This window comes from Lepidochelys kempii, chromosome 16 (genome assembly GCF_965140265.1).
Source record: "Lepidochelys kempii isolate rLepKem1 chromosome 16, rLepKem1.hap2, whole genome shotgun sequence".
NCBI lineage: Eukaryota > Metazoa > Chordata > Testudines > Cheloniidae > Lepidochelys > Lepidochelys kempii.
In genome coordinates, this window is record NC_133271.1 from 17,823,446 (window position 1) to 17,847,476 (window position 24,031).

Consider the following 24,031-nt stretch of genomic DNA (forward strand, 5'->3'; position numbering starts at 1 on the left):
GTATTGATTCACTGTGGTCTCCAATACTGCAAATACAGGTGTCAAATACCAGTCTAGGCTGTAGGTTGTATGACTGCCTTATGTTTGAGATGATAAAATTGTTTATCCTATACTTTGGGCTTGCTTTCTCATGAGTGTGCACCTCTTAGATTAGGTGTTTGGGATAAAAGCTCCTTTTGTTGTTGTTTTCCCTTAGCAGAGGTTAAGGGGATTAATCTATGATCTGTCTGTTGCTTTTGCTTGGTGCCAGAGACAATTGTAATACTCATTTCCAATCTACTTGTTGAATAGATTTCCTTTCTGGCATAGGAATGTACTGTATCTGCAGTGACTATTGGCTCCTGCTTTCCTGAGTTATTCTTTGATTAGACCAGGGGTGGCCAGCCTGAACCCAAGAAGGAGCCAGAATTTACCAGAGTGCGTTGCCAAAGAATCACAGTAGTACTGTCAAAGTTTGACTCAGACTCACAATTTATCAGACCACTCTGTTTTATTAGCAAAGCTGCTCTGCTAATACATTTAGAAGTGAGCCCCCCGAGTGGGGCTTGTCTCTTAATTTATACAGTTTTTTGGAGAACAAGTTACAGAGAAGTTACAGACAAAAAAAGAAAAAGATTTTAGTCACCACCCTTCGCGATCCCTGAGACCAGTCACGTATCTTCAATTACCTGCCACCCTTAACAATCTCCTTTAACAGCTTCCAGTTAACTTAATTAATTGCCCTTCACACCTTCCATTCTGATGCCTGCTTCTTAGACGTGCTGGCTCTATCTTAATTGCTTCTCCATTCAAAAGCTAACTGTCCCTACGTGTGCTCCGCAGATACTTTGTAACATGTTTTGGCATGCCCTCTCATATACAATGTATCCAGCATGTCCCCTTATACAACGTTATACTAATACAATGTTATACTTCCACAATCCCCCCTTTTGGTCAAGGCTACGCCCATGACCAATGACTTACTGGATTCCATACATCAATCATTCTTTTTCATTACTTTCACTGGTGACATTTAACAACATTAGATTAGCACTCTGGTTAGGGGTAACCTGATGGATGGCGTGTCTTGTGCAGTTTTGGATACAACAAGAAATCAATTGAAAACACACAAAGATTATTAGAATTCCAAATAGGATAGTCAGGATTCCTTGAAACAACCAGTTTCCCAGACTAGAGAAATTGAATAAGTTACTTATCCATTTCCACAAGGAACTTGGTTCTTCGTGGGGAAGGTATGCAATTTGCTCCAGATGGCTAGCAAGATTTATTACCTCATTAGTATTATCAGGTATGTATACACAGCATTCTGTTCCAATTAGAGCACAGGTCCCTCCTTTGGCTGCCAGTATTATATCTAATGTCCGACGGTTTTGGAGGGCCACTTATCGGACCGCTCCTGCTTCTTTGGCTAGAGCTTTTAAGCTCTCTTCTGTTTCATTGGCCATGATCTCAACCACTGCTTGTAACCTTAAAAGCCTCTTTGCATGGTGGATTACGCCCCCTACTGGGACTAAAGAAATGCCAACAGCTTCTTCCCAAGTTAGGGGGCTTATGTTATCCACATAACATTTAGCATCTGGCAAGTCCCTCCTTTTTCGCCTGAAATTACGGAGGCAATTTCGTGGGAGGGATTGAAGCACCCGGAATTGTGGGAAAAGCTGAGCAGGATAACAGATACCTGACCAATTTGCTGGTAACACAGTGTAAGCATTTTCCCCACAAACCCAATGATGTCCCATTAAAGCTGGGAAGGGTTGACTGCAACCCTTTGACATGTAAGAATTTACGAAGGAGGAACAGTATCCCCCAAAGGGCACAGGATGATTTTCACTGGGAGAAGAGGTAGCATTCACATGACATTTGTAGATGGTGCTGTTTTTCCCAGGGAGGCTGTAGGGGGAGCAAGACATTGAATCTTTGGTTTGGTCCCAGGTTGAGAGGAAGTTTTATCTTTCCATACCCGGTTCGCCATTCTCCAACCTTGTTTGAATAGTCCCATACACCATGGGACACGATGTATTGGAGACAGCTGCTCCTCCCTAGATTCAGCCCTGTCCCATTACACACCCAGCACCAGTGGCCCTTTCCTTTCACCACACTTACAAGTTTAGGAACATATGTTTTTCCCAGCCCCCAAGTGTCATTTTCCTTCCATGTCCTTTTAAGTAGATAGGGTTCTCCAGCAAGCTCTGAGGAATTCAAAGGGATTGCCATGGTGGGGATACTAGCTTGTGAGTGAGCTGGGATGTGGCTGCAGACCCAGCAATTAAAATATTCAGGATCTGGGCTATCTGCACCTGTTGTTGGATGAAAGAATTGTTACTGTCACTCTGGATTCCCCAGACCCTCAGGACACAGTAGCTGAGGATTAAGCTTCTCAAAGGACACATGTTGGAAGCAGGACCCTTTCTGGTTCCGACAACCCCTTTCGAGGGAACCGCAGTCACGGTTTTACGTCCACCAGGCAGCAGGCTCTAGGCTCACTACTGCTGCTTGTTTGTTGGGTCCTGCTGTCTGCTTACCCTCTGCTTCTGGCAACCCTTACGAGAGCGCAGATTGTAAGGTATTGCAGGCTGTTCCTCTGTCTTCTGGGGTTGAAGCTGGTTCTGCGTGGTCTTGCAGAGGTGCTTGGTCCCCTTGAGGTGGCACTAGCTTACACTGTGAGGCGTGGATCCATGCAGCGATGCCGGATAATTTCACTGTTGTCTGGGTGGTGAGCAGTACCTGGTATGCACCCTTCCACCGGGGTTCCAAGGCGTGCTTCCGAAGGTGGTGCCGCAGGTAGATCCAAACACCAGGCTCAAGAGTGTGACAGGCAGCAGAGGTGGGTTCCGTCGGCCAAGCTGCTCGCACCAGCGAATGGAAGGAGCTCACCGCTTGCATTAACCCTTTGCAGTACTGGAGGAGCGTGCTGTGAGTTAGGTTTAGGTCTGGGGCTGGGGTAATAGTGGCCATTGTTCGCATAGGGCGTCCCATGATGATTTCAAATGGACTCAATTTGTGTCTCTGGGATGGGGATGACCGAATTTCCGTAAGGGCCAGTGGTAAAGCAGCTGGCCAGTTTAACCCTGTGGAACTACAGATTTTTGCCAGCTTATTTTTAAGCACACCATTTCGCCTTTCCACTGCCCCTGCACTCTGTGGATGGTAAGGACAGTGCAACAGGTGGGTGACATGTAATACCTGGTTTAGATGTTGAACAATTTTTCCAGTAAAATGTGTTCCCCAGTCACTAGACAAAGTGGCAGGAATTCCCTTGGTAGGGATAATGTGGTTTAACAGACATTTTGCAACGGACAATGAATCAGCTTTGCTACAGGGAAAGGCTTCAATCCAACCCGAAAACAGACACATTATAACTAAAATGAATTCATATTTCTGACACTTTGGCATTTGTACAAAATCAAGTTGCCAGTGTAGGAAAGGTGCTTGAGGCAAACCCCGGAATCCTTGTGTTACTTTTACAGATTTGCCTACATTGTGGCTTTGACAAGTACACAAGCGGCACAGTGGCGGGTTGCAAAGGAGCTGAAATGGGGAGCCCACCACCCCCCTTACTCATAGCAGAGACCATCCCCTCCTTGCCGACATGTGAAACACCATGTAGCAGGGCGGCTAGAGATGGGTAGAGTGAGAGGGGGGCTACAAAGGTACCGGTGGGCGATCGCCAAAGGGAATCAGAATGCAAAGAGCAACCCAAAGCACTCCAGGAGTCTTTCTCTGTTTCTGGGGCAGAATCCTGGAGCTGAGCGAGATGAGACAGGGATGGTGGCGTTACAGAGACAGAGAGGGGACCAAGAAACGCTTCTGGTGAAGGTTTTATAGTGGCGGCATGTTTTGCAGCAGCAGCAGCAAGTGCATTACCTTTTGCCAACTCGGTGTCTGCTGCTGAGTGGCCAGTACACTTAACAATTGCCAAGGCAGACGGTAGTAAAACTGCATACAGGAGGGCGGCAATGTAGGGGCCATTCTTGATAGGGGTACCAGTAGAGGTAAGAAAACCTCGAGCCTGCCAGAGGGTGCCAAAGTCATGCACAACCCCAAAGGCATACCGAGAATCAGTAAAAATAGTGGCAGAGAGCCCCTCGGCTAGAAAGCAGGCACGGGTTAGAGCAATCAGTTCAGCCACCTGGGCAGAGGTCACAGAGAGTAAGGGCTCAGCTTCTGTGGTCTCAGAGAGAGAGACCACAGCGTACCCTGCAAGAAGGTGGCCTTGGTCATTTCTATAACAGGACCCATCAGTGAATAATACCAGGTCAGAGTTAGGGAGAGGTACATCTGAAAGGTCGGGGCGCGGGACAGTGATAGCAGAGACAGTTGCAAGGCAGTCATGGGGTTCACCATCACTAGGTAAAGGAAGGAGGGTAGCAGGGTTTAACTGGGAGCAGCGCTTAATAGTGATATGTGAGGCTGAAAGCAGCAAAAGTTCATACCTAGTGAGGTGAGCAGAGGAGAGGTGAGCAGTGTTGCGTTGCAGAAGGAGAGTTCCCACAGAATGGGGAACCATGAGAGTGAGAGGAGAGCGGAGGACAAGGGACTCAGACATCTCGACCAGGCGCGCTGCAGCAGCTACAGCGCGTAGGCAAGGGGGTAAACCCTGGGCTACAGGGTCCAGGTCGCAGAAAAATAAGCCACCGGGCGATTTCTGTCACCGTGCTCCTGAGTAAGAACCCCGAGGGCACAAGCAGATTGTTCGTGACAGAAAAGGGTAAAAGGCTTGTCATAGTTAGGTAACCCTAAGGCAGGGGCAGAAGCTAAATTCTGCTTAAGGGAGATGAAAGCAGCATTTGCTTCAAGTGGCCATGGCATGGGGTTAGGTACAGAGGATCGAGTGAGTTCTTGGAGTGGTTTAGCCAGAGAAGCATATTGGGGAATCTATTGCCTACAGAACCCTGTCATGCCTAAGAATTTTCTGACCTGGCGTGGAGAGCAAGGCTGGGGAAAGCTAAGGATGGCTTGTACCCTGGCTGGAGAGAGTGTACGGGAGCCCTGGGAGAGAAGGAAGCCTAGGTATGTGACAGAGGTTTGGCAGAGCTGCAATTTTGTGCGAGAAGCCTTATGACCCTTGTTTGCTAAAGCTGTGAGAAGTGTTAGTGAATCAGTTTCTGAGGCAGACAGAGAGGGGGAGCACAGGAGTAAGTCGTCCACATGTTGGATCAGTGTGGATCCTGGTGGGAAAACCAGATCAGCGAGATCCCTGGCTAGGGCTTGAGAAAAATAGGATGGGCTCTCTGTATACCCCTGGGGAAGGGTAGTCCATGTATATTGCTGACCCTTGTAGGAGAAGGCAAAGAGATACTGGGATTCAGAGTGAACTGGGACAGAGAAGAAAGCGGAGCACAAATCTACAACAGTAAAGTGGGTTGCATCTGGAGGAATAGACGCTAGTATTGTAGCAGGGTTATGAACCACTGGAAAAGAAGGTATGACAATACGGTTAATAGCTTGAAGGTCTTGAACAAATCGCCACGATTTGCCATCAGCCTTTTGAACTGGGAGGATAGGGGTGTTACAGGGGCTGGAACAAGGGACAATAATTCCTTGTTCTTTTAATGCAGATATAACTGGAGCAATACCAGCCTCTGCCTCAGGATTCAAAGGATACTGAGACAGGCGAGGCAGAGGTTTGGAATTGTCTACAGTAATCCGAACTGGGTCAGTATTTAATCGGCCCACTTCAGATGGGTGAGATGGCCATAGGGAGGAAGGAACCTGAGAGATTAGGTGCTCTAGGGACGGAGTTAAGGGACAGCAAGGGACAGGAGTGGAGAGGGAAGTTTCAGACAGCAGGGAGGCTACAGAATCACATAAGGAAGACTGAGGGATTTGCAGATAGACACCATATGGGGAGCAGTAAATAGAACAGCCAAGTTTGCATAGCAAGTCCCGTCCCAGAAGGTTTGCAGGGGTGGAATCAGAGAGGAGGAATGCATGCTCCTCAAAGAGGGGACCAACCTGAACAGACAAAGGTTTTGAGAGGGGAAAAGAGGTAGGGATCTCTGTAATGCCAACAACAGACACAGATTTTCCAGATCGGGGAACCTCAGGCAAGTCAGTGGTGCGGATTGTAGAAAGAGAAGCTCCAGTATCAACAAGGAAAGGGAGAGAGAGATCATTTACAGTCAGGACACATTCTCCAGTGGGGACAGAGGTAATAAGGGAGCTAAAACTTTGTGAGGTTCCCCAGCATCCCGTCATTGTTGGGGTGAAAAATAGGGTTGGGGATCAGCTGGAGGAACCAGCGGGGGGTTCACTTGATTTCCCATACAATTATTAGGTCGTCTTGGACACTCTTTTTTCCAGTGTCCAGGCTGTTTACAGTAGTTACAAACCCCAGTTAATCCAGCCCCCCGCCCCCTTCCGCAACCCCGTCCCTGTCCCCGGTGTGGTCTGCTTAGTCCTGAATAATGCTGTATCTGCAGAGCCATTAACTTTTGGGAGGACTGTTCCTCCTTTCCTTTTAAAGTGCGGTGGCAATGCTCTGCTACTGCCAGCAATTTGTCCATGGTTTCAGTCTCCCATCCCACACTTATTCATTTTAACATGCTGCCTGTAGCAGGGAGAAGACCATCAACAAATGCATGTGCCAAGGCCCCCTGCCCATTTACATCGGGCTCTTGTATTCATGAATGTTGTAGGAAAATATCAGTTAGCCGGGACCTATAGTCACCTGGGCTTTCTCCTTGCCCTTGCTTACAGCAACGTATTGCTGTCCAGTTTGTTTTAGGAGATCACACTTTGGGAATGGCTTGATGCAGGCGCTTCCAAAGAGCCATACACCAGTCTCTGTATGCCGAATCTGGGCCAGTACTTTTTATGGTTGAGTGGCGTGCCTCAGCTGGCCAGTCTGCGGCAGCCAACCATTTTTCATAATAACTGGCAGCAGCTAACAATTTACACAGTTGGAGGAGATCTGTCTCAGAGGGTTCATAGGTTTCACAGATTAACAGAAACTCCTCAGCAAATTTGACAGAATTTTCCTGTGGTTTGGGAAAACTTTTAACTATAGATAAAAGTTCCGTACGAGTCCAGGGCTTATAATCCCATATGGACTCACTTTCTCCCATCTTAAGGACTCGTAAGGGTGCCACAACAGTTTGATCAGAGTCTCTCATTAACCTCCCATCAGGTTCTCTTTTCCAAGAAGAGATGTCAAGAGAATCTTTGCAGTCTGCTTTGGATTTCTTCTTCATAATATTTTGCAGAGCTGCGAGGCCAATGAGGGTATCTTCTTCACTTTCATTATCTGTAGTCACTGAAGATTTTTCCTTTTCTGATTTCTTATTTGTGCAGGAGTATGGTGGGGGTCGGGTTTGATCCGGATCATTGCACAGGACTGGGCAAAGGGGAGCGCTCGGACTAGTGGTGGGAGAGACTGCATCCAATTGAACTGTTGGTTTTTTGATAGAATTTTTAAGAGAGGTGAGTTTTGACTCAGTCCATCTACGATTTGCCTCTTCCCACCACTGCATGAAGCAGTCTACTTCTCCTCTCTCCAGTTTGGTTTTTGGGAGGACGAGTTTGCTTTTTAAAGCGTCCACTCGATCCTTGTCCCAAGAACCTAACAGTGGCCACTGTAATTTGGGGTTCTCTAGAGCTAATTTGGACTATTTTTCAAGAAACCTACAAGAGTCCGGACCCCTCCTAAAATACATAAAATAAGCTGGAGATCCCTTAGGGAACTGTCCTACCTTAGACTTCTGATTACCCATCCAGGAGGACTTCACACAGCACTCACACAAGAAGGAAATTCGGGCTCAGCAGAGCGGTACCCGGTGCAACACACAGAAAGGAGCCCACAGGCTACTGCCTCAACTGCCCTTGCTTTCACACCAGGGTTTATACCCAAGGCGTGGTGCAGCTGCAGCTGTGCAGATTCCACTTACTCAGACCGTGAGATGGGGACCCCTTGGTCAGCCAGTCTCAGGACAGAGATGGCTCCCAGATTCACACACACACCACGGGGAAGACGGATAGACACAAAGACAAGACAGTCCTCAAACTGGTTAAAGCACAAAAATAATAATTACCTGAGACGTCTGATTCCAGAAGCTGGATCCAAAGACCCCTACCCGAACAGAGTGGGAACCAACAAGTTCAATGGCGTAGACTGCGCTGCTGCTGTGTACCTTTCTGTCTTGTGGAGGATCGCTTGGACTAAGCGTCCAGGCGCCGGCTGCCACGATCGTTCTGCAAGGCAGTCAGAGATCACACAGCCTCAGTGAAGTTGCTTGCCATCTCGGTGGGACCTCCAAATTGTCAAAGTTTGACTCAGACTCACAATTTATCAGACCACTCTGTTTTATTAGCAAAGCTGCTCTGCTAATACATTTAGAAGTGAGTCCCCCGAGTGGGGCTTGTGTCTCTTAATTTCTACAGTTTTTTGGAGAACAAGTTACAGAGAAGTTACAAACAAAAGAAGAAAAAGATTTTAGTCACCACCCTTCGAGATCCCTGAGACCAGTCATGTATCTTCAATTACCTGCCACCCTTAACAATCTCCTTTAACAGCTTCCAGTTAACTTAACTAATTGCCTTTCACACCTTCCATTCTGATGCCTGCTTCTTAGACGTGCTGGCTCTATCTTAATTGCTTCTCCATTCAAAAGCTAACTGTCCCTACGTGTGCTCCCTCAGATACTTTGTAACATGTTTTGGCATGCCCTCTCATATACAATGTGTCCAGCATGTCCCCTTATACAACGTTATACTTATACAATGTTATACTTCCACAGTACACCCCTCTCCCAGCACCTCCCACCTACCATCAGCACCTCCCCCTACCTCCCAATCAGCTGTTTCATGGTGTGCAGGAAGCTGGGGCGGGGGAGGAGCTTGGGCACTGCAGGCTCAGGGGAGGGGACAGGAAGGGGTGGAGTGGGGGTAGGGCCTGTGGCAGAGCCAGGGGTTGAGCAGTGAGAACCCCCGGCACATTGGAAAGTTGGCGTCTGTAGCTCCAGCCCCAGAGTTGATGCCTATACAAGGAGCCACATATTAACTTCTGAAGAGCTGCATGTGGCTCCGGAGCAAATGTGTGTTTATTCTTGAAAATGGAAAATAGTTCAGGAAACTTCCAGTGTATTCTTTGGTATTGGCACGGGGAATTAAATGTCTCTAATGTATCAGGACTGGCACAGCATGCATTGCTTTCTAGTAGTGTTCTTTAGCTGCTTTACTACTGTATGCAGTGTTGTTGTAGCCATGTTGGTCCCAGGATATTAGAGAGGCCAGTGCGTGAAGTAATATCTCTTTATTCCCAGGCCTGAAGAAGAGCTCCGTGTAAGCTCAAAAGCGCCTCTCTCTCTCTCTCTCTCTCTCTCCAGCAGAAGTGGTCTAATAAAAGATATTACCTCACCCATGTTGCCTTATACTGTTAATTCTAGGTGCTTTATGGCTTGTCCTTGCCTATTGTATAGTTGTCTGGAGTTGATCTGCTTGTACCCTAAGTTCTTCTATTGCTATTACATAAATATTCTGAAAAGGTCAGACTGATTCAGCAAAAACTATTGTCTACCAACTTGCTTGTCTGTGATGGACTGTCTGACCTTTTTCCGTCTTGTAGCCTGTTACAGCATTTGAAATTAGCATAGCAGGCACTCAGAATGAGACAGAGTTTTGTGTTGTCAGTTTTGATCAATGCAGCTCAGAATATATGTAGCAGGTGCAAGCTGTAAAATGGAAAGGAGATGGAGAGGGAAACTCAGAGGCAAGATGTGCAAGGGGTTTGTACAGAGCCATGAGACACAACTTAGTCAGCATTTGTTGTCTTGCTGTTAAATTTTAGAATCTCTGCTCTTGTTCTCATAGTCACAAGGCTTGCTCAATGGTAGGTTCATTAGAATGCTCTGGGGATCAGAAGTTGAGACCCTAATTGGGGTTTGAAGTGTAGAAGTGTCCTTTACTTAGTGTTCATCCTCCATGGAACTTGAAGCCAGTGCTGCTCTGAGAATCCATACAGATGGCACAAAGAGTGTCCTTGATTAGTCTCTCTACTCCAGAAGCCAAGTGAGTTGTATTTGTGAAACATCCAATCTCAGACCTGCTAACAGGGATTCAAATGTGGATCTTGCCTGCTGACTTCTTGATTGCTGTAGCCATGTGGAGGCAGTCAGTAAACTCAAAGACTAGGACTTAATGGTTTTCCACAAAGGTGGCTTTTTCTTGAGCTCTGTGGCTCTGGTTTTCTATAGCTCAGTTGTTGACAAGTCAGGTACTTTTTTGTTAAAGAAAAAACATGTTGGATGTTTATTAATGGGAAAGATGCAGAAAGCGCTAGCTGTTCCTAAATCAAGGCCACTCATAGCTTGCTTACAATTTTATGAACCATCCATCCATACACCCACATTTGCTCCCTGGAAACTTTCCATTTAACAAGTTAGATGAGTGTTGGTGAATCTTGAGTGTCATGCGGACTAGAAGAGTGCAACTACAATCTGCTTAGGCTGTGGAGTTCTTGGTCACTAGATTTTGATACTAGTCTGTCACTTTAAATCCAATTGGCATGGTCTTAGCTGTGCTCAGTGTAGTGGGAACTTAGAACACAGCTCTGCGTCCAGGGAGATGGCCAAAGGTGACACATTTGACTTGGAGGCCTTTCCCATTAAAAGGTACACTTCTTGTCACAGCTGTGACAACATTGCTGCCCTAATGATTCTGCATTGCTTCCCTGTTAAGACACAGACTTTGTTGGATGCATAATGCTGTACAGTGCACTCTGGAAGATGTTACATAATGTGTGTGTCGGGCTAGTAGATCCCAGTCTCCCTAGATGTGTCTGCCTCTTTTGGTTAATGGTTTGTGGGCAGTCACAGTGTGTGCACAGACTTATATGCACCACGACACACTTTGTACATTTGACAGGGGTAAAAGGAGAGATCATAGGGAGCCACTAGCATTAGTTCTGTGTATTTTTGGTGCAGGGAGAGAACATGGTTTTGAGCATGTATTAGGGAGCTCTCCTTCCTATATATAAAAATCATAAATCCACACCACCTGCAACACAGCACTGGTGTGCCCTGCTCATCAGGTCGCTTTATGTCTGTTTCTTGATTCATCTCTCTTGCACTGTAATCTGGAAACTCTTTGCTATTAATAGGGAAGGCCTTAGAAATGTGGGTTTTATAACATTGGATGCTTCAGCTTAGACAACACTCTTACCCAACCCCAGCCACCTTCATGATATTATACATAGACTACAGTAGGTAGGTTGGTTCATCTGAGGAAGTGAATTTGTGTTGTTGTAGGTTGCAATCTCCTTTTTTAAGAGGAGTTCTTCCTGTATTTTCACTTGATGGTGGCCATCTTGCTGACAATGATAGGTGTCATCATTTATGACCTTATTGGTGAAGGGGAATGAATACTCACGGAGAGCAGTGTATCAGCAGAACTTACCCGTCAGAAACTTAAAACCACTGAGTTCTAGACTTAGAGCTATGTAAATAACTTGGTTGGAATCTCTGATATTAAAGGTTGCTTACAGGAGATGTCACAAATGTCACTTCAGGTTGATTTAAGGATGCCACGTCTGGTTAAACTTAAAATCCGGTTAAGTTTAGCCATTGCAAAAAGCGTTTCTTGCCATGTAAACCTTTAAGATGCTGCCTGAACTGACCGAGTGTAGCTTTCTTGGTAGACACTAAACACATCTTCTGTAAACTGGACAGATTTGCCCTCTTCTTTGAAGCCTGCATGGAATCCTGACCGGCAACCTACATTATTCATTTGCTTTGAAAGCAAATTATATCTGTGTACACTGCTAATGTATGTTATAGCGCTTGGGACCCTTTGCCATTCTCGAGGTCACTAAAGCACCAGGAGCCCACGTGCATCATTCCTGCACCACCTGTAAGAGCCTGAATCTCAAACCAAGTTTGACAGTTGCTCCATCTGTTGCTGATCTCCATTCCGATTCACATCAGTATGTGCTGCATTCAGTCAGAACCTATATAACTTTTCCAATCAACAAGCCGTTTAGCTCCAGGGCCTTAGCTTATACAGTTTGACTAAAATGCAGAGATCTGTCATGAGTGCTCTGTGGCTGCTTATTGCTACAAATACCACTCTTAAATTATGGCTGGAGCATGACTGATTGGTACAGGAAAAAGCTTCACCACTGTGATTTTTTTACCCCTCTTGCCTGACATAGTGAACCCTGAAGCATTTCTGAGAGAAACCCAGATTAACCATTCTAAGACTTTGCCATTTTACATTCCACGCATCCTGAACTGGCAGAGCTGGGCTCAGTGACTTCAGCTGACACTGTGGATAAAGTGTTCTGATGTGCTTTTGATCCATCTAGCTTCACAGGGTTTGTGGTGTCTTGCTATGCAGAGTACCAGCGCATATCCCTAAGTTAGTAAAAATCCTCCTTCGTATACCCCATCTTGTCTGAATGAACCCAGTGGTGATCAGTCACTGGTACATATGACCGCTTTAAGACTAGCAGCTGTGTTAGTCTGTATCCGCAAAAAGAAAAGGAGGACTTGTGGCACCTTAGAGACTAACAAATTTATTTGAGCATAAGCTTTTGTGAGCTACAGCTCACTTTATCGGATGTATGCAGTATTTTCTACTGCATGCATCCGATGAAGTGAGCTGTAGTTCACGAAAGCTTATGCTCAGATAAATTTGTTCATCTCATATGTACCATAGAGACTTTCTTTTGGTGATGCTGGTTGGAGTTGGGGAGAAAAGAGGAGGTGTGAGGGACTAGGTTTGCCATGTGTTCATGGCACATGAGAAATCTTAACATGCGCCAGCATGAGCAGACCATCTTGCCCCTGGGGCTTATAGGAATGCAGTGGAGACAACACAGTCTACCCTTAAGGAGCGGGAAAAGTGCAGCCATAACAGGTGTGGGATACTGAAACAAAAGTAATCAGGAACTGGTGCAGATGTGCTAGCTGTCTCATGACAGCAGTCTAACAATCGGGTAGACAGGGAATTTGGAGGGTGGGGGAGGAAGGAGGATTTGGGATATCTAACTAAAACGTGTTACATTAAAAGTTTCTGGCTTCTAGATTCATGCTGTTTCTGAGTTCTAATCCTAGCTCTGATCCAGACATTTTTTGTGGCATTGGGCACACCTCTCTGCTTCAATTTTTTGTTCATAAAATGGCAATATTAATTTACTGATCTGCCTGCTGTTGGAAGATTAAAATGTTTGAAATGCTATAAGGTCTAGGTAATGTATAAAGCAACAGCTTTAGAAATGGAGATTTTTTTTCTAACAACAAAAAATGTGCTTTTGGTCAGTGGAGAAAACAAACCTGCATCTTTTGGCAAATCAAGAGGCTCCTCATATTTGAAGAAGAGACTCATTGCTCTGTACAGGCTGAAAGAACAGAAAAGAGAATACATGCTAAACTGCAAAACTCTGCTGTTTTGCTGTACAGAATGCCAAGGGAGACGTGCCTTTGCAGTGGAGTAAGGATGTAGATGATAGCCAGCTGCAATGTCGTAAAACATGACCCTTGGGCCATGAAGTACACTCTGCCCTTTCTGGGGGAAAAATGTTTGTGGTGGCTTCATGTTCCCCTTAGGTCTAGGCAGTGGGGTTCCCCATTAAGGACCCGAGACTGTGTTAGGAACTTATCCAATGAACGGATCAATCACTTGTATTATGTCTTAAGTATCTTGTCTCCTTTAGGAAAATTATTTGATCAAGCAAAAATTCCTGGAATCTGGAGTGCTCCGTACTAATTGTCAGCTCTCTCCTTTTCCTGTTCTCTGTCCCTTTTTTCAACAACCACAGTAATGTGTGAGTGCTACTGCATGAACTGGAGAATGATTCTACTCTGTAGACTTGTGTGAGCTGGGAGGGAGGCAGGCTGCCCTCTGCAGCCGTCCATATTTCATACAAAGGAGACTCAGGTTGCTTCCCTGACTCTGCTGACCTTGGACAGATGCATCTCTAAGAAGTGAGCATGAGGTGGGGTCAGTTCTTAGATTGGTTATGTTCAAGGCTTGCCTAACCTGATTTTGAAAGCTGCATCAATAAGATGTTCAGAAGATGTAATAGACCTTGCGGGTTCAGCTGGTGAGACAACTTCACCCCATGGGAGTTGGCCTATGACCAGAGTGGTCTAAACCAAGTACTAAATGGCACTGCCCTTAGTATTTCACCCTACAGGACACCTGCCTAACAATAATGGGACCCACAATAATGAAGACAAGTTTAGATCATGGATTGTAAACCCTCTGATAAAGTTCCTCCTGTCTTTCAGCTTATCCCAAGCTATTTCCTCTGGCTATAAATGTGTATTTCCCCACTACAGTACTCTCTCATTCCTCACCCCTCTGAGCAATTTTTTCCTTTTCTCTGTTGCTTGCTAAGGACACTCAGGAGCGCAAGCATTGCTTGCCATTTATTGTCACTGAACTGCTCCATGAGATCCAGACTTTTCTCTGCTCTGAAAACCACTACACATTGTCTCTTGTTTAGTAGTGGCCAGCTCCATTTAAAAGCCTAATCAGATCCTCCAGAGAATGTGGCAGAAAATCTGGTTTATAATTGACACTGTTAACCTGTCCAGGGTCTGCATTTTTTTAAAATGCTCAGCTCTCCCTTGAGGGCCTGTCTACCTGGGGAAATGTACTGCTGTAGTTACACTGATGGAATACCCTGTGTAGATACTTATTTCAGAACAAGTGGCTTTTTCTGGTTTAGCTTATGTTACTGTGCATAATTATACTGGCGTATTTCCCTGTGTAGACAAGCCCTGAGAGGCCTGTTATTTAGGTGGCTAGTATTAACATGTTTCCTAATGGCCTTCTGTGTTCTTTCCACATCAGCTATTATCCTAGCAAAGCTGAAGCTGTTCAGACATTGCTACTTTATGGTGAGTAAGAAACTAATATATATATGTATGTCTGTGAGCAGGGCTTGAAGTGAGTAAAAATGGGTCAGAAAGCCATTCTGGACCTACTTCGGTGGATTATTATTTAGATTATTTCAAGAACACCTAGAGGCTCCAAACAAAATGGAGGACATATTGTGCTAGTTATTGTAGAGAGACAGTAAGAATGGTCCCTGTCCTGAAGAAATCAGTTTATTGAAATTCTTTGCTTTCAAAAAAATTCATATTTTCACCTGTCTTCCTAAAACTGCACAAAGTTCTGAACCAATAGCTGTAAGAGGTGTGACTCACCTACAGAATGTTGTTGTTGAAGCTTGAGGACAACTTATATATTTGCACTAAGGGCTGGTCTACACCTTAAAATGTAGACAGACATAGCAACGTTGCATAGCACTGTACCTAACCACCCCTGCAGATGAAACTAGGTCCCCAGAAGAATGCTGGTTGATCAAGCTACCTCCCCTCGGGTAGGCGAATTACCTTCAGTGACAGGAAAAACCCCTTCTATAGCTGTAGGAAACATCTACGCTATGGGCACCACAGCAGCATAGCTGCGGCGCCTGTAGTGTAGACATGGCCTAAATTTTGTTGCTGGTTATTTGAATGGAAATAGCCTCCTAATGTTCTTAACCAGATGTCTGAATAGCCATAGAAGTCAGAGATGGAAAAGACCCCTTAGGTCACTGTATCCACTTCCCGGTGCCATGCAGAACTATTCCCTACAGTCTCTTTCACCAGGGTGGTGTTCAGTCTAATTTGTAATGTCCTTAGCAATAGGGTTGGGAAAGAGTGTGTAAGTACCTTAGGGTAAAGGCAAGTTGAGAACAGTCAGATACTTTCAGGTTCATGGTGATGCCATGCTCTGGCACCTTGGCAGGCTGTTAAAACTCTCCTCTCACTTTTTCAGCTGAAAATAACTTGCCTTCTTTCCCTAGTGGCAGTATCCCCCTGGCTGTCTTTAAATTGGATCTGACTATTTGTAATATTTACTAACCTTCCTCCGGAGACTGACTGTGCTTTGCTGACTGAACTGTTGGGCTTAGAACAACATAGTATAAACATACTAAACATTAAGCTTGGGGCCAAATTGTGCCTTGGGATACATGCATGCAGTTCCTGCTGAAGTCAACGGAAGCTGCGCGCACACATCCCAAAAGAGAACTGACGTCTAAGTAGTTTTCACTTGCCTGCTTTCAAACATTTTTCATAACCCATAGGGGTAATAGACTATGCTCTTGATTTTGATACTCTATGGAAACTCTTGTATCTTCCCACTGAAATGTAAGGGACTCTATTTTATATGTTAGTAATAGGTTGAGTCATTTAGATTTCAAGTCACAGAATTGTTGTGTGTTAAATAGTGTCATAACCCTAATGAGACATATTTCCCAGGTAACTCTTTGCTTGAAATATTTCTCCATGAAATAAGAGGTTATAAAAAGATGATGCCATCATTCTCACTCTTGCTCTTGTCCCCTCTCCTCCTTCCATAGATTGTATGTTATGTTTACGTCACACTGGTCATTCCAATTCTCATCAAGTTTGCTGTTCCATTCCAGTGGAATTGGCTCTACCAGGTATCTTACTGCCAAGGGAAAATTTTATACACTCTCTGAATCTCTCTTTCACATTCATTTTTAACTGTAAGTAAATAAAAAATCAGAGGTGCTTTTCCACATTGTAGTATAACTTCTCAAAGCCTGCTGCTGAGGTCTGATTTCTGCCAGTCTTGAGCACTGGTAACTCCTAAGGGCTTGGGGGAAGGGAAGAGGCTAGAGTTTAAGTTTCATGCTTGTCCTGCGAGGCTGCTGGATTACACATGAGACGTCTGACAGTAATTGTATTATTAAATTTTTGTTTTTCGATTTTTAAAATGTCTGAAGGAAATTAATCAGGAGTGTACAAAGGGAAAAAAGTTAGGCCCTGGATTGCCATGTGGTAATTGAAACCCCTGGGAGCCAGTCAAATGAGCTTTCGCTTCTCCATCTACAGTTTTTATTTGCTTAGTGACTTTAAAATGCATGATTTCTTAAAGTATAATCCGAGCCACCATGCAGGGATCTTTGGAATACATTAACTGTTGGTGGTGCCAAACAACTTGGGGAACATCTCTTTCCCTTAAGCAAAGTCTTGCTCTAGTTTAAAAGCACTGAAATGACATTTGGAAGTCTAACTATATTTAAAATGACAGGGAACGCAGTAAAATCAGAGGGCTAACATTCTTTGTCCAGGGATTAACAGCAGTAAGGCAGGAGGGACACTTTGTTGCATCTCATTCATAGGATACAGTATTTAGTGACCAAGAAGCCTTTATTAGGTTAACGTGTCATAACAATATGGGGTCATGAGAACAATCTTCAGTTTCCTGTTTTACGTGCAGCTGTTGGATGAAATGACAATGTTTGTGTTCTGTTCTTACGGGGTACAAGTTCTGTCCGGCATCAGATAACCCTTACCTCCCTCTCTCTTAGGATTATGAAGATGACCTGAAGGTGGAAGCTGTGTAAGTACGTTTTTTCCTCTTCCTCATTGGCTTTGACAACTTAGTGTTAGAAAGACAAGCTGGTTGCACTTTTCTTCTGAGGAGGTTTGTTCTCCCGCCCAATATTTGAGGTCAGCCTGTGTGTGTAAAAATACACTTGGACTCAAATTCAGTAGCTGTCTAAACCACTGAAGAAGCTTATGGTACGCCTATGCACCTCAGAACTGGATATTATAGTAGTTTGCAACAAGTTAGTAGGATACTTAATAGTGTAAAAAATGACATGCATACCGAAATCTTGCACTAAACATCCAAATTTATGGACTCCTAAAGTTAGCAGCCTAAGGGCATGTCTACATTGCAGACTGAGGTATGCTGCTCTTCTGATAGACATACTTACACTAGCTTTCCATGCATTATCATGGGTAAAAATTGCCAGGTAGGCATTGTGGTACAGGCTTCAGCACGGGCTAGCCACAAGAGTACATACCTGGGGTCCCTGCTGTGCTTGTGAAGCCTGTACTGCCACATCTACACTGCTGTTTTTAGCAGTGCTAGGGCAGGTATCTGAGCTACAGTTGTACCTCAACCTGCAGTGTAGACATGCCCTAATTTTGTGGTGCTAAGCGACTGAAGATCTATGAACTTCCACTGGAGCTGAATGCTCAGCACTTCTGAAAATCAAGCCCTAGATGAAAAAGGTCATCTCTTCCCTCCCCACACACATAATGTGTCTTTGGCCAAATGCTCCTGTGTTCTAAAACAGTGCTTTTAGATGTGCATGCCATACCAGGATGAAGTATCAGCTTGGTTTATCGCTGTGGGTTCACAGCCGTATAAAGGTGACTGAAAAGGCTAATGGCTCTCACGGTCTATAAACGATAGCCCAATTTCAACCCTTCTGCTTCAAGATGTTTGATTTTCCTGGACCTCTCTCTAAAATCTTGCCAACATAGCCACATCCAATGGCAATGCTGGCCTTCCTCATGTCCCCTGCATGCTCTAGCAAACACGGGCAGGTCGGCAGTATGGCTACTATATGTCCCCCTCATATTTTGTGCTTGTTTGAGACATACTGTGCTGACAAGGCTTCAGTGCATCCAAAGCTACACTGATTCTCAAGTGGCTGCATGTGGACTTGGAGAGATGATGGTTTTTGTATTTTTGTTGTTGTTATGAGAGTACAGTGTTGATCTTGAATACAAGCCACTGGGGTAACTTAACTGTGCTATTTTTGGCTGCTTATGAACGCTTACATAGGGAAAACATTCTTTGCCTGGGCTGAGCAGTGTTTTTGGGAATTAAACCCCTGGCTCCAGCTGTCATGCCACGTCCCATTGATGGCAGTAGAATTAACCTGGGCCAATCCTTAGGAAATCCCTAAGTCAGCCATCAGAGTGGAGGAGTTGTTAATTGACCTCCAGCTCAAAGATCAGAGATTTCAAGATCCAGATCAGCTCACCTTACTAGAGTTTTATAGTGTATAACTAGTGCTGTGTTCCTCCAGGGGTTCCTGTCAGCCCCTTGCCCTGAGAATTCCACACAGGCATACTTTCCATGGGGCCACTAGGTGCTATTTTCTTCATCCGCTGGAGAGTTGCTAGAGCATGTGATGTGTGAACCTTCCTCCCTCCCTTGAAGTTGAGCGTGTGGCTTTGATACTGCAGCCTTGAGCAAGTGTCTGGTCTGGGGAGCTAGACTGCTCTCCTCACCCCAGCCAGAGTATTGTGCTCCCACTAAACTGCCAGGCTCAAAGGCAGTTGCAAATGAGATCAGAATTCTCCCTGTGAGAGTTGTAGTCTGGAATAATCACAAATAAAGCTGGATCTCAGCCCAAGCTGCCTTCCCCCTCCAGTGTGACAGTCTCAGGGCTAAGGTTCAGAAATGCTTCTACTTTTCTGTAATGGAATATGCCATAAATTCATCAAGTTGAAAAGTACTGAATGTAGTTTTAATTGGCACAAAGTCAGTGGCCTTTAATTCAGTGCTGCATATTATCCTTCTCTGAATTATTTCTCATAAATTGGGTGCAGGTCTGCGGTGCGGAGGGTAGCAAGGAATGCTTTCATATATTGGGAATGAGGGTAAAGGGGAAGAGCAGGGATAGTGAAGTACAGTTTCTATAGATGTTTGATTCTATCATGAAAGTCTCAAGGTTGTCACTAACCTTAGATCTGTTCCAGTCCATCTAAGTGAAGGACAGAATCTGGTCCTTTCCTAGAGGCTTGTACAATAGAGTGGTCTCCCTAAAGGGACAACAGCGTCCATCACCTATGTCTGTTTCTTTTTTTTACCTGCTCTTTGTAACAAAGTGATTCCTAATATGACTGAGATCAGAGAAATAATTTCTCCTTGTGATTTGTTCTCTGCATTTGACAGCATGGGTCATGTACCCCCACTTTCCCATGTATATCAGTTTCTCTTGTTTGACTGTCCTTCAGGCCACATGAGTTTAAAACCTTTTCAATTATTTAAAAGAAACAACAACACAACATCATCAGAATTGGCAAGAAGATTTAGGGGTAGGTGTGATACTTGAAACCACTACTTAAATCACTCTTTGAAACTGACTAGACTGCATCCCTTCAAGGGTAGGATGTTCACAGTGGTCAAAACTTCAGTGGAAAAATGTGACTAGCTTGTCCGGTGTCAAAGCACAATTCTGGCTTATGCTTTTTCAATAGCTTCATCCTATAAACTGGTCCATTTCATAGCTTTTGGCTATTGTATAAATGAAATTGTTCCCCACTTGGAAGAAGCAGGGAGGAGAGACATAAAGTCAAGAGTACAATCAGGCCTGGTTTAACAGGAATAAGAACAACTGGGTGACTAGATATAGGTAAAGTGGGGATATGGACAAGTTCTGATTAGGCTGGTCTCCAGCGTAACTAGACAATCTGGAGCCATTACTGAACTGTCTCAATGACTTAAACAAGTTTAATAAAACATTCAAGAAGTATCATCTTAGGTGCTTGCAGTGTTCACAGTCTAGTTGGAAGGGCCTGCAGGGATCAGTTTAGGTTCTGGTCAATATCTTCATCAGTTATTTAGATAATGGCAGAGAGTACACTTATAAAGTTTACAGACAATACCAAGGTTGGGGGGATTGCAAGTGCTTTGGAGGATAGGATTAAAATTCAAAAGGAGCTGGACACACTGGAGAAGTGGTCTGAAGTAAATAGGATGAAATTCAATAAGGACAAAGGCAAAGTATTCCACTTAGGAAGAAATGATCAGTTGCACACATACAAAATGGGAAATGACTGCCTAGGAAGGAGTATTGGGGTCATAGTGGATCACAAGCTAAATATGAGTCAACAGTGTAACTTCCGCACCCCACAAAAAAAAAAAAAAAAAAAAAAACCATTCTGGGATGTATTAGTGGGCGTGTTGTAAGCAAAATACAAGAAGTAATTCTTCCACTCTACTCTGCACTGATAAGGCCTCAACTGGAATATTATGTCCATTACTGGACACCACATTTCAGGAAAGATGTGGACAAATTGTACAAAGTCCAGGGAAAAGCAACAAATATGATTAAAGGGCTTGAAAAAAAGACCTATGAGGGAAGATTGAAAAAAAGTGTTTAGTCTGGAGAAGAGAAGACTGAGAGGGGATGTGATAACAGTTTTCAAGTACATAAAAAGTTGTTACAAGGAGGAGAGAGAGAAATTGTTCTCATTAACCCCTGTGGATAGGACAAGAAGCAGTGGGCTTAAACTGCAGAAAGAGAGGTTTAGATTTTCTTCCCTTCTTGGATTGTAGGAAGGAGCCGTTTATAATTATAAACGAGCAATTCCAATTAATGTTTTCAGTAGTTAGGCATTTTGTACACTGTTTGTTTTTTATAATCTTACAAGTTTAGGAATCTTCCTATCAATTAATTTCTCTCCAATTTGTCAAGCACTTTTCCTCATCCAGTTTTGAATGGAACTGAAATTAGTATAAAACGCCTTTGCATGTCAAAACACATTTTTATGTTATCACCAACCTCACTGATGTCTGCACAGCTCTGGAAATGATGTTTATTGAGGGAACTGCTGAACAAGGCAGCCTAGTTTTTAAAGTTCTCAGAAATAATGGACTTTAAAATAATTCGAGACCATTCCCTATTGTATTACAACAGTTCTAGGTCTATAAATTGACCAGATTTAAAATGCATTTGATAGTGCTCCTTTTTGAGCATCAAGGGGAAAACTTCTTGTAGAATGTCTTGCATCTACCCAATAAATCATAGCTGTGAGGAACAATAGTGTGTATAATGTCTTGCAAACCTGTCTTCTTCATCATGGTATAACACTGAAGGGAATTTATTTATCATTGTATCTTCTTTCTTCAACTGTTAGGTCCGAGTCATTCTTAAGAGAAATCAAAGTTCAACAGATATTTAAAGAGTAACACTGAAACAGGTATAAGTACCTCCTGTGTAACTGATGTGAATTACTCGGGAGTCAATTCTGCGGTGCCATTCCCCTTTCTGAAGCTGGGTCTATAGTAGGGTTGTAAAAGGTCAAACAGTTAACCGGCAAGCATTAGGCTTACCGTTAACCGGACTTTAACCATTAACCCCAGTGGCTGCACCGGGCCGATGGGCCAGAGCAGCCCCATCCCCGTTAGGCTGGCCAGGCCAGAGCGGCCCCTGACCCCAGTCAGCCAGCGGTACCCTGACTGCAGTGGACCGGGTGGGCTGGAGCAGCCCCAACCCCGGCTGCATCAGGCTGGAGCAGCCCCGTCTGCAGCGGGCAGGCAGGACCGCGGCCAGGCAGCCCGCCGAGCTGGCAGGACCCAGGCCGGACAGGCTGGAGCACCCCCGGCCACACCAGGCCGGTGGGACCCCAGCCCTGCCCACTCTGCACCAGCCAACCGGAACGACCTCGGTTAACGGTTAAATTATCTAATTTTAATAATTTAACCGGTTAACTTTTTAACCAATATTTACATCCCTAGTCTATATGGACTTTGCATAGCATAAAGATTAAAGTCATCTTAATCCAGTGCTTGCCCACTAGGACAGCAGTTCTCAAACTGAGGTCCGCGAGGGTACTCCAGGGGGTGTGAGTGTCATGTCCGACTTCAGGGGGTCCGTAAGTCATGTCTGGGGCCGCCAGCCCCACTGATCAACTTCTCCCCCTCCCTCCCAGCACCTCCTGCATGCTGCGGAACAGTTGTACAGCAGTGTGCAGGAGGTGCTGGGAGGGAGGGGGAGGAGCAGGGACGGGGAGTGCTCGGTGGAGGGGGCGGGAAGAGGAGGGGCAGGGGTGGTGTTGGGGCCTTGGGGGAAGGGGGGGCGGGGCCTGGGGCTGAGCGGGGATTGAGCTCCCCTGGGGAAAATTAGAAGCCGGCTTGGGGGTCTGCTAAAATTTTTAAATCAAAGTGGGGGTTCTTGGGTTGCTAAAGGTTGAGGACCGCTGCTCTAGGAGTTGCAATGAGATCTTGTCTCTGGTCAGCTGCTTAGAGTAAATCGGGGTTCATGGAACTGGTAATGGGCCACAGGAACAAAAAACACTAGATCACTAATTTTAGTCACACCCAAGTAGCTGAATTCAAAGCCATTATAATTTAATGGTGGTTAATGGCCTGTATGTAAGAAAATGGTCTCAGTCTGGGTCCCAGTGAACAAATGTCAACATCAGAATACCACTTCCCTAATTGGAAGACTTGCCAGAGGAGCCCAGGATTAAAAAAGCACGAAGACTTGGCTAATTTCTTCTCGGTGGGGCACGTTCAGGTTGGGCTTGAGCAGTGTGGTGAAATCCTGCACTGACACTGCACCAGTTGCATCTGTTTGGAAGTCTTTGCTCATCCACAGCTTCTAGGGCTGGTAATCAGACCCCTTCCACAAGTACTAAATTTGCAAATCTTAAAGAATCCGTTTCAAGACATAAAAGGGCAGATCTGCTAGGGATAAGTTTGAGCAAGCCTAGCAGAGTGACTCAAGTGTCTTAAGTCGTCTGCATCTCGGCAACAGGAAAGCTGGTAGAGCATTGGAAACCTGACAATCAGAGAACTTTTCTTGTGAGCTTTTGTTAGATTAAGGGACTCCAGTGTTTGCTCTGGGACTTTCCATTATTACATCATTGTGGGTAGCTTCCCTGCAGCTCTGCTGGAATTCTCTTCCTCTGACTCATGGGTCTGTTCCATTCCCTTGGCCATCTGGCAGAGGATCTCTAGGAGATTCTCATTCTTCATTCTCCAGCTACATCAGGAGTGAAAGGTTTATGCATTTTTGAAAAGCATAGTGGGTGTTTTTTTGGTAGGTGAAACATAACAGTAAATTTGCCCTTGCATGTCCTATTTTTGTGTTCATAAATATTAAACAAATATTGTTTCAGGTGGAAAATATCAAGGTTTACATGAGCACATGGGGCCATTTGGTTGTCAGTATCCTGACTCTACCAGCTGTGTGCCTGTGATGGCTTTTGCATATGATAGATGCTTCTTATTTTTCTGAAGCTATGGCAGATGATAGAAGGCTGTAAACTGATCTCATAGGGTGTACTTCACCATGTTTTGTTATTTCCAGTTTGATTTTACAGGTGCAAAGCAAAAACGCCCCTCCCCCCCCTTTTTTTATGGTGTATGAAAACTGCCAGGCTTTCCTATTTTTTAAAACAAATTGTGCTTGCTTTTTATCCTTACTTGCTACAGAAATGTCCTGATATGTAGATTCAACATCCCCTTTACTCCCGAA

The 24,031-nt window shown here is 44.7% G+C and overlaps 1 protein-coding gene across 1 annotated transcript in view; it reads left to right on the forward strand.

Moving 5' to 3' along the window:
- GPR107 (G protein-coupled receptor 107) overlaps positions 1-24,031 on the forward strand; it is a 68,818-nt gene that overhangs the window by 38,550 nt on the left and 6,237 nt on the right. Inside the window, exons 14-16 of the mRNA XM_073314812.1 lie at positions 14,794-14,840; positions 16,352-16,435; positions 17,330-17,361. Coding sequence (XP_073170913.1) covers positions 14,794-14,840; positions 16,352-16,435; positions 17,330-17,361 — 163 coding nt within the window. The remainder of the gene's footprint in view (positions 1-14,793; positions 14,841-16,351; positions 16,436-17,329; positions 17,362-24,031) is intronic.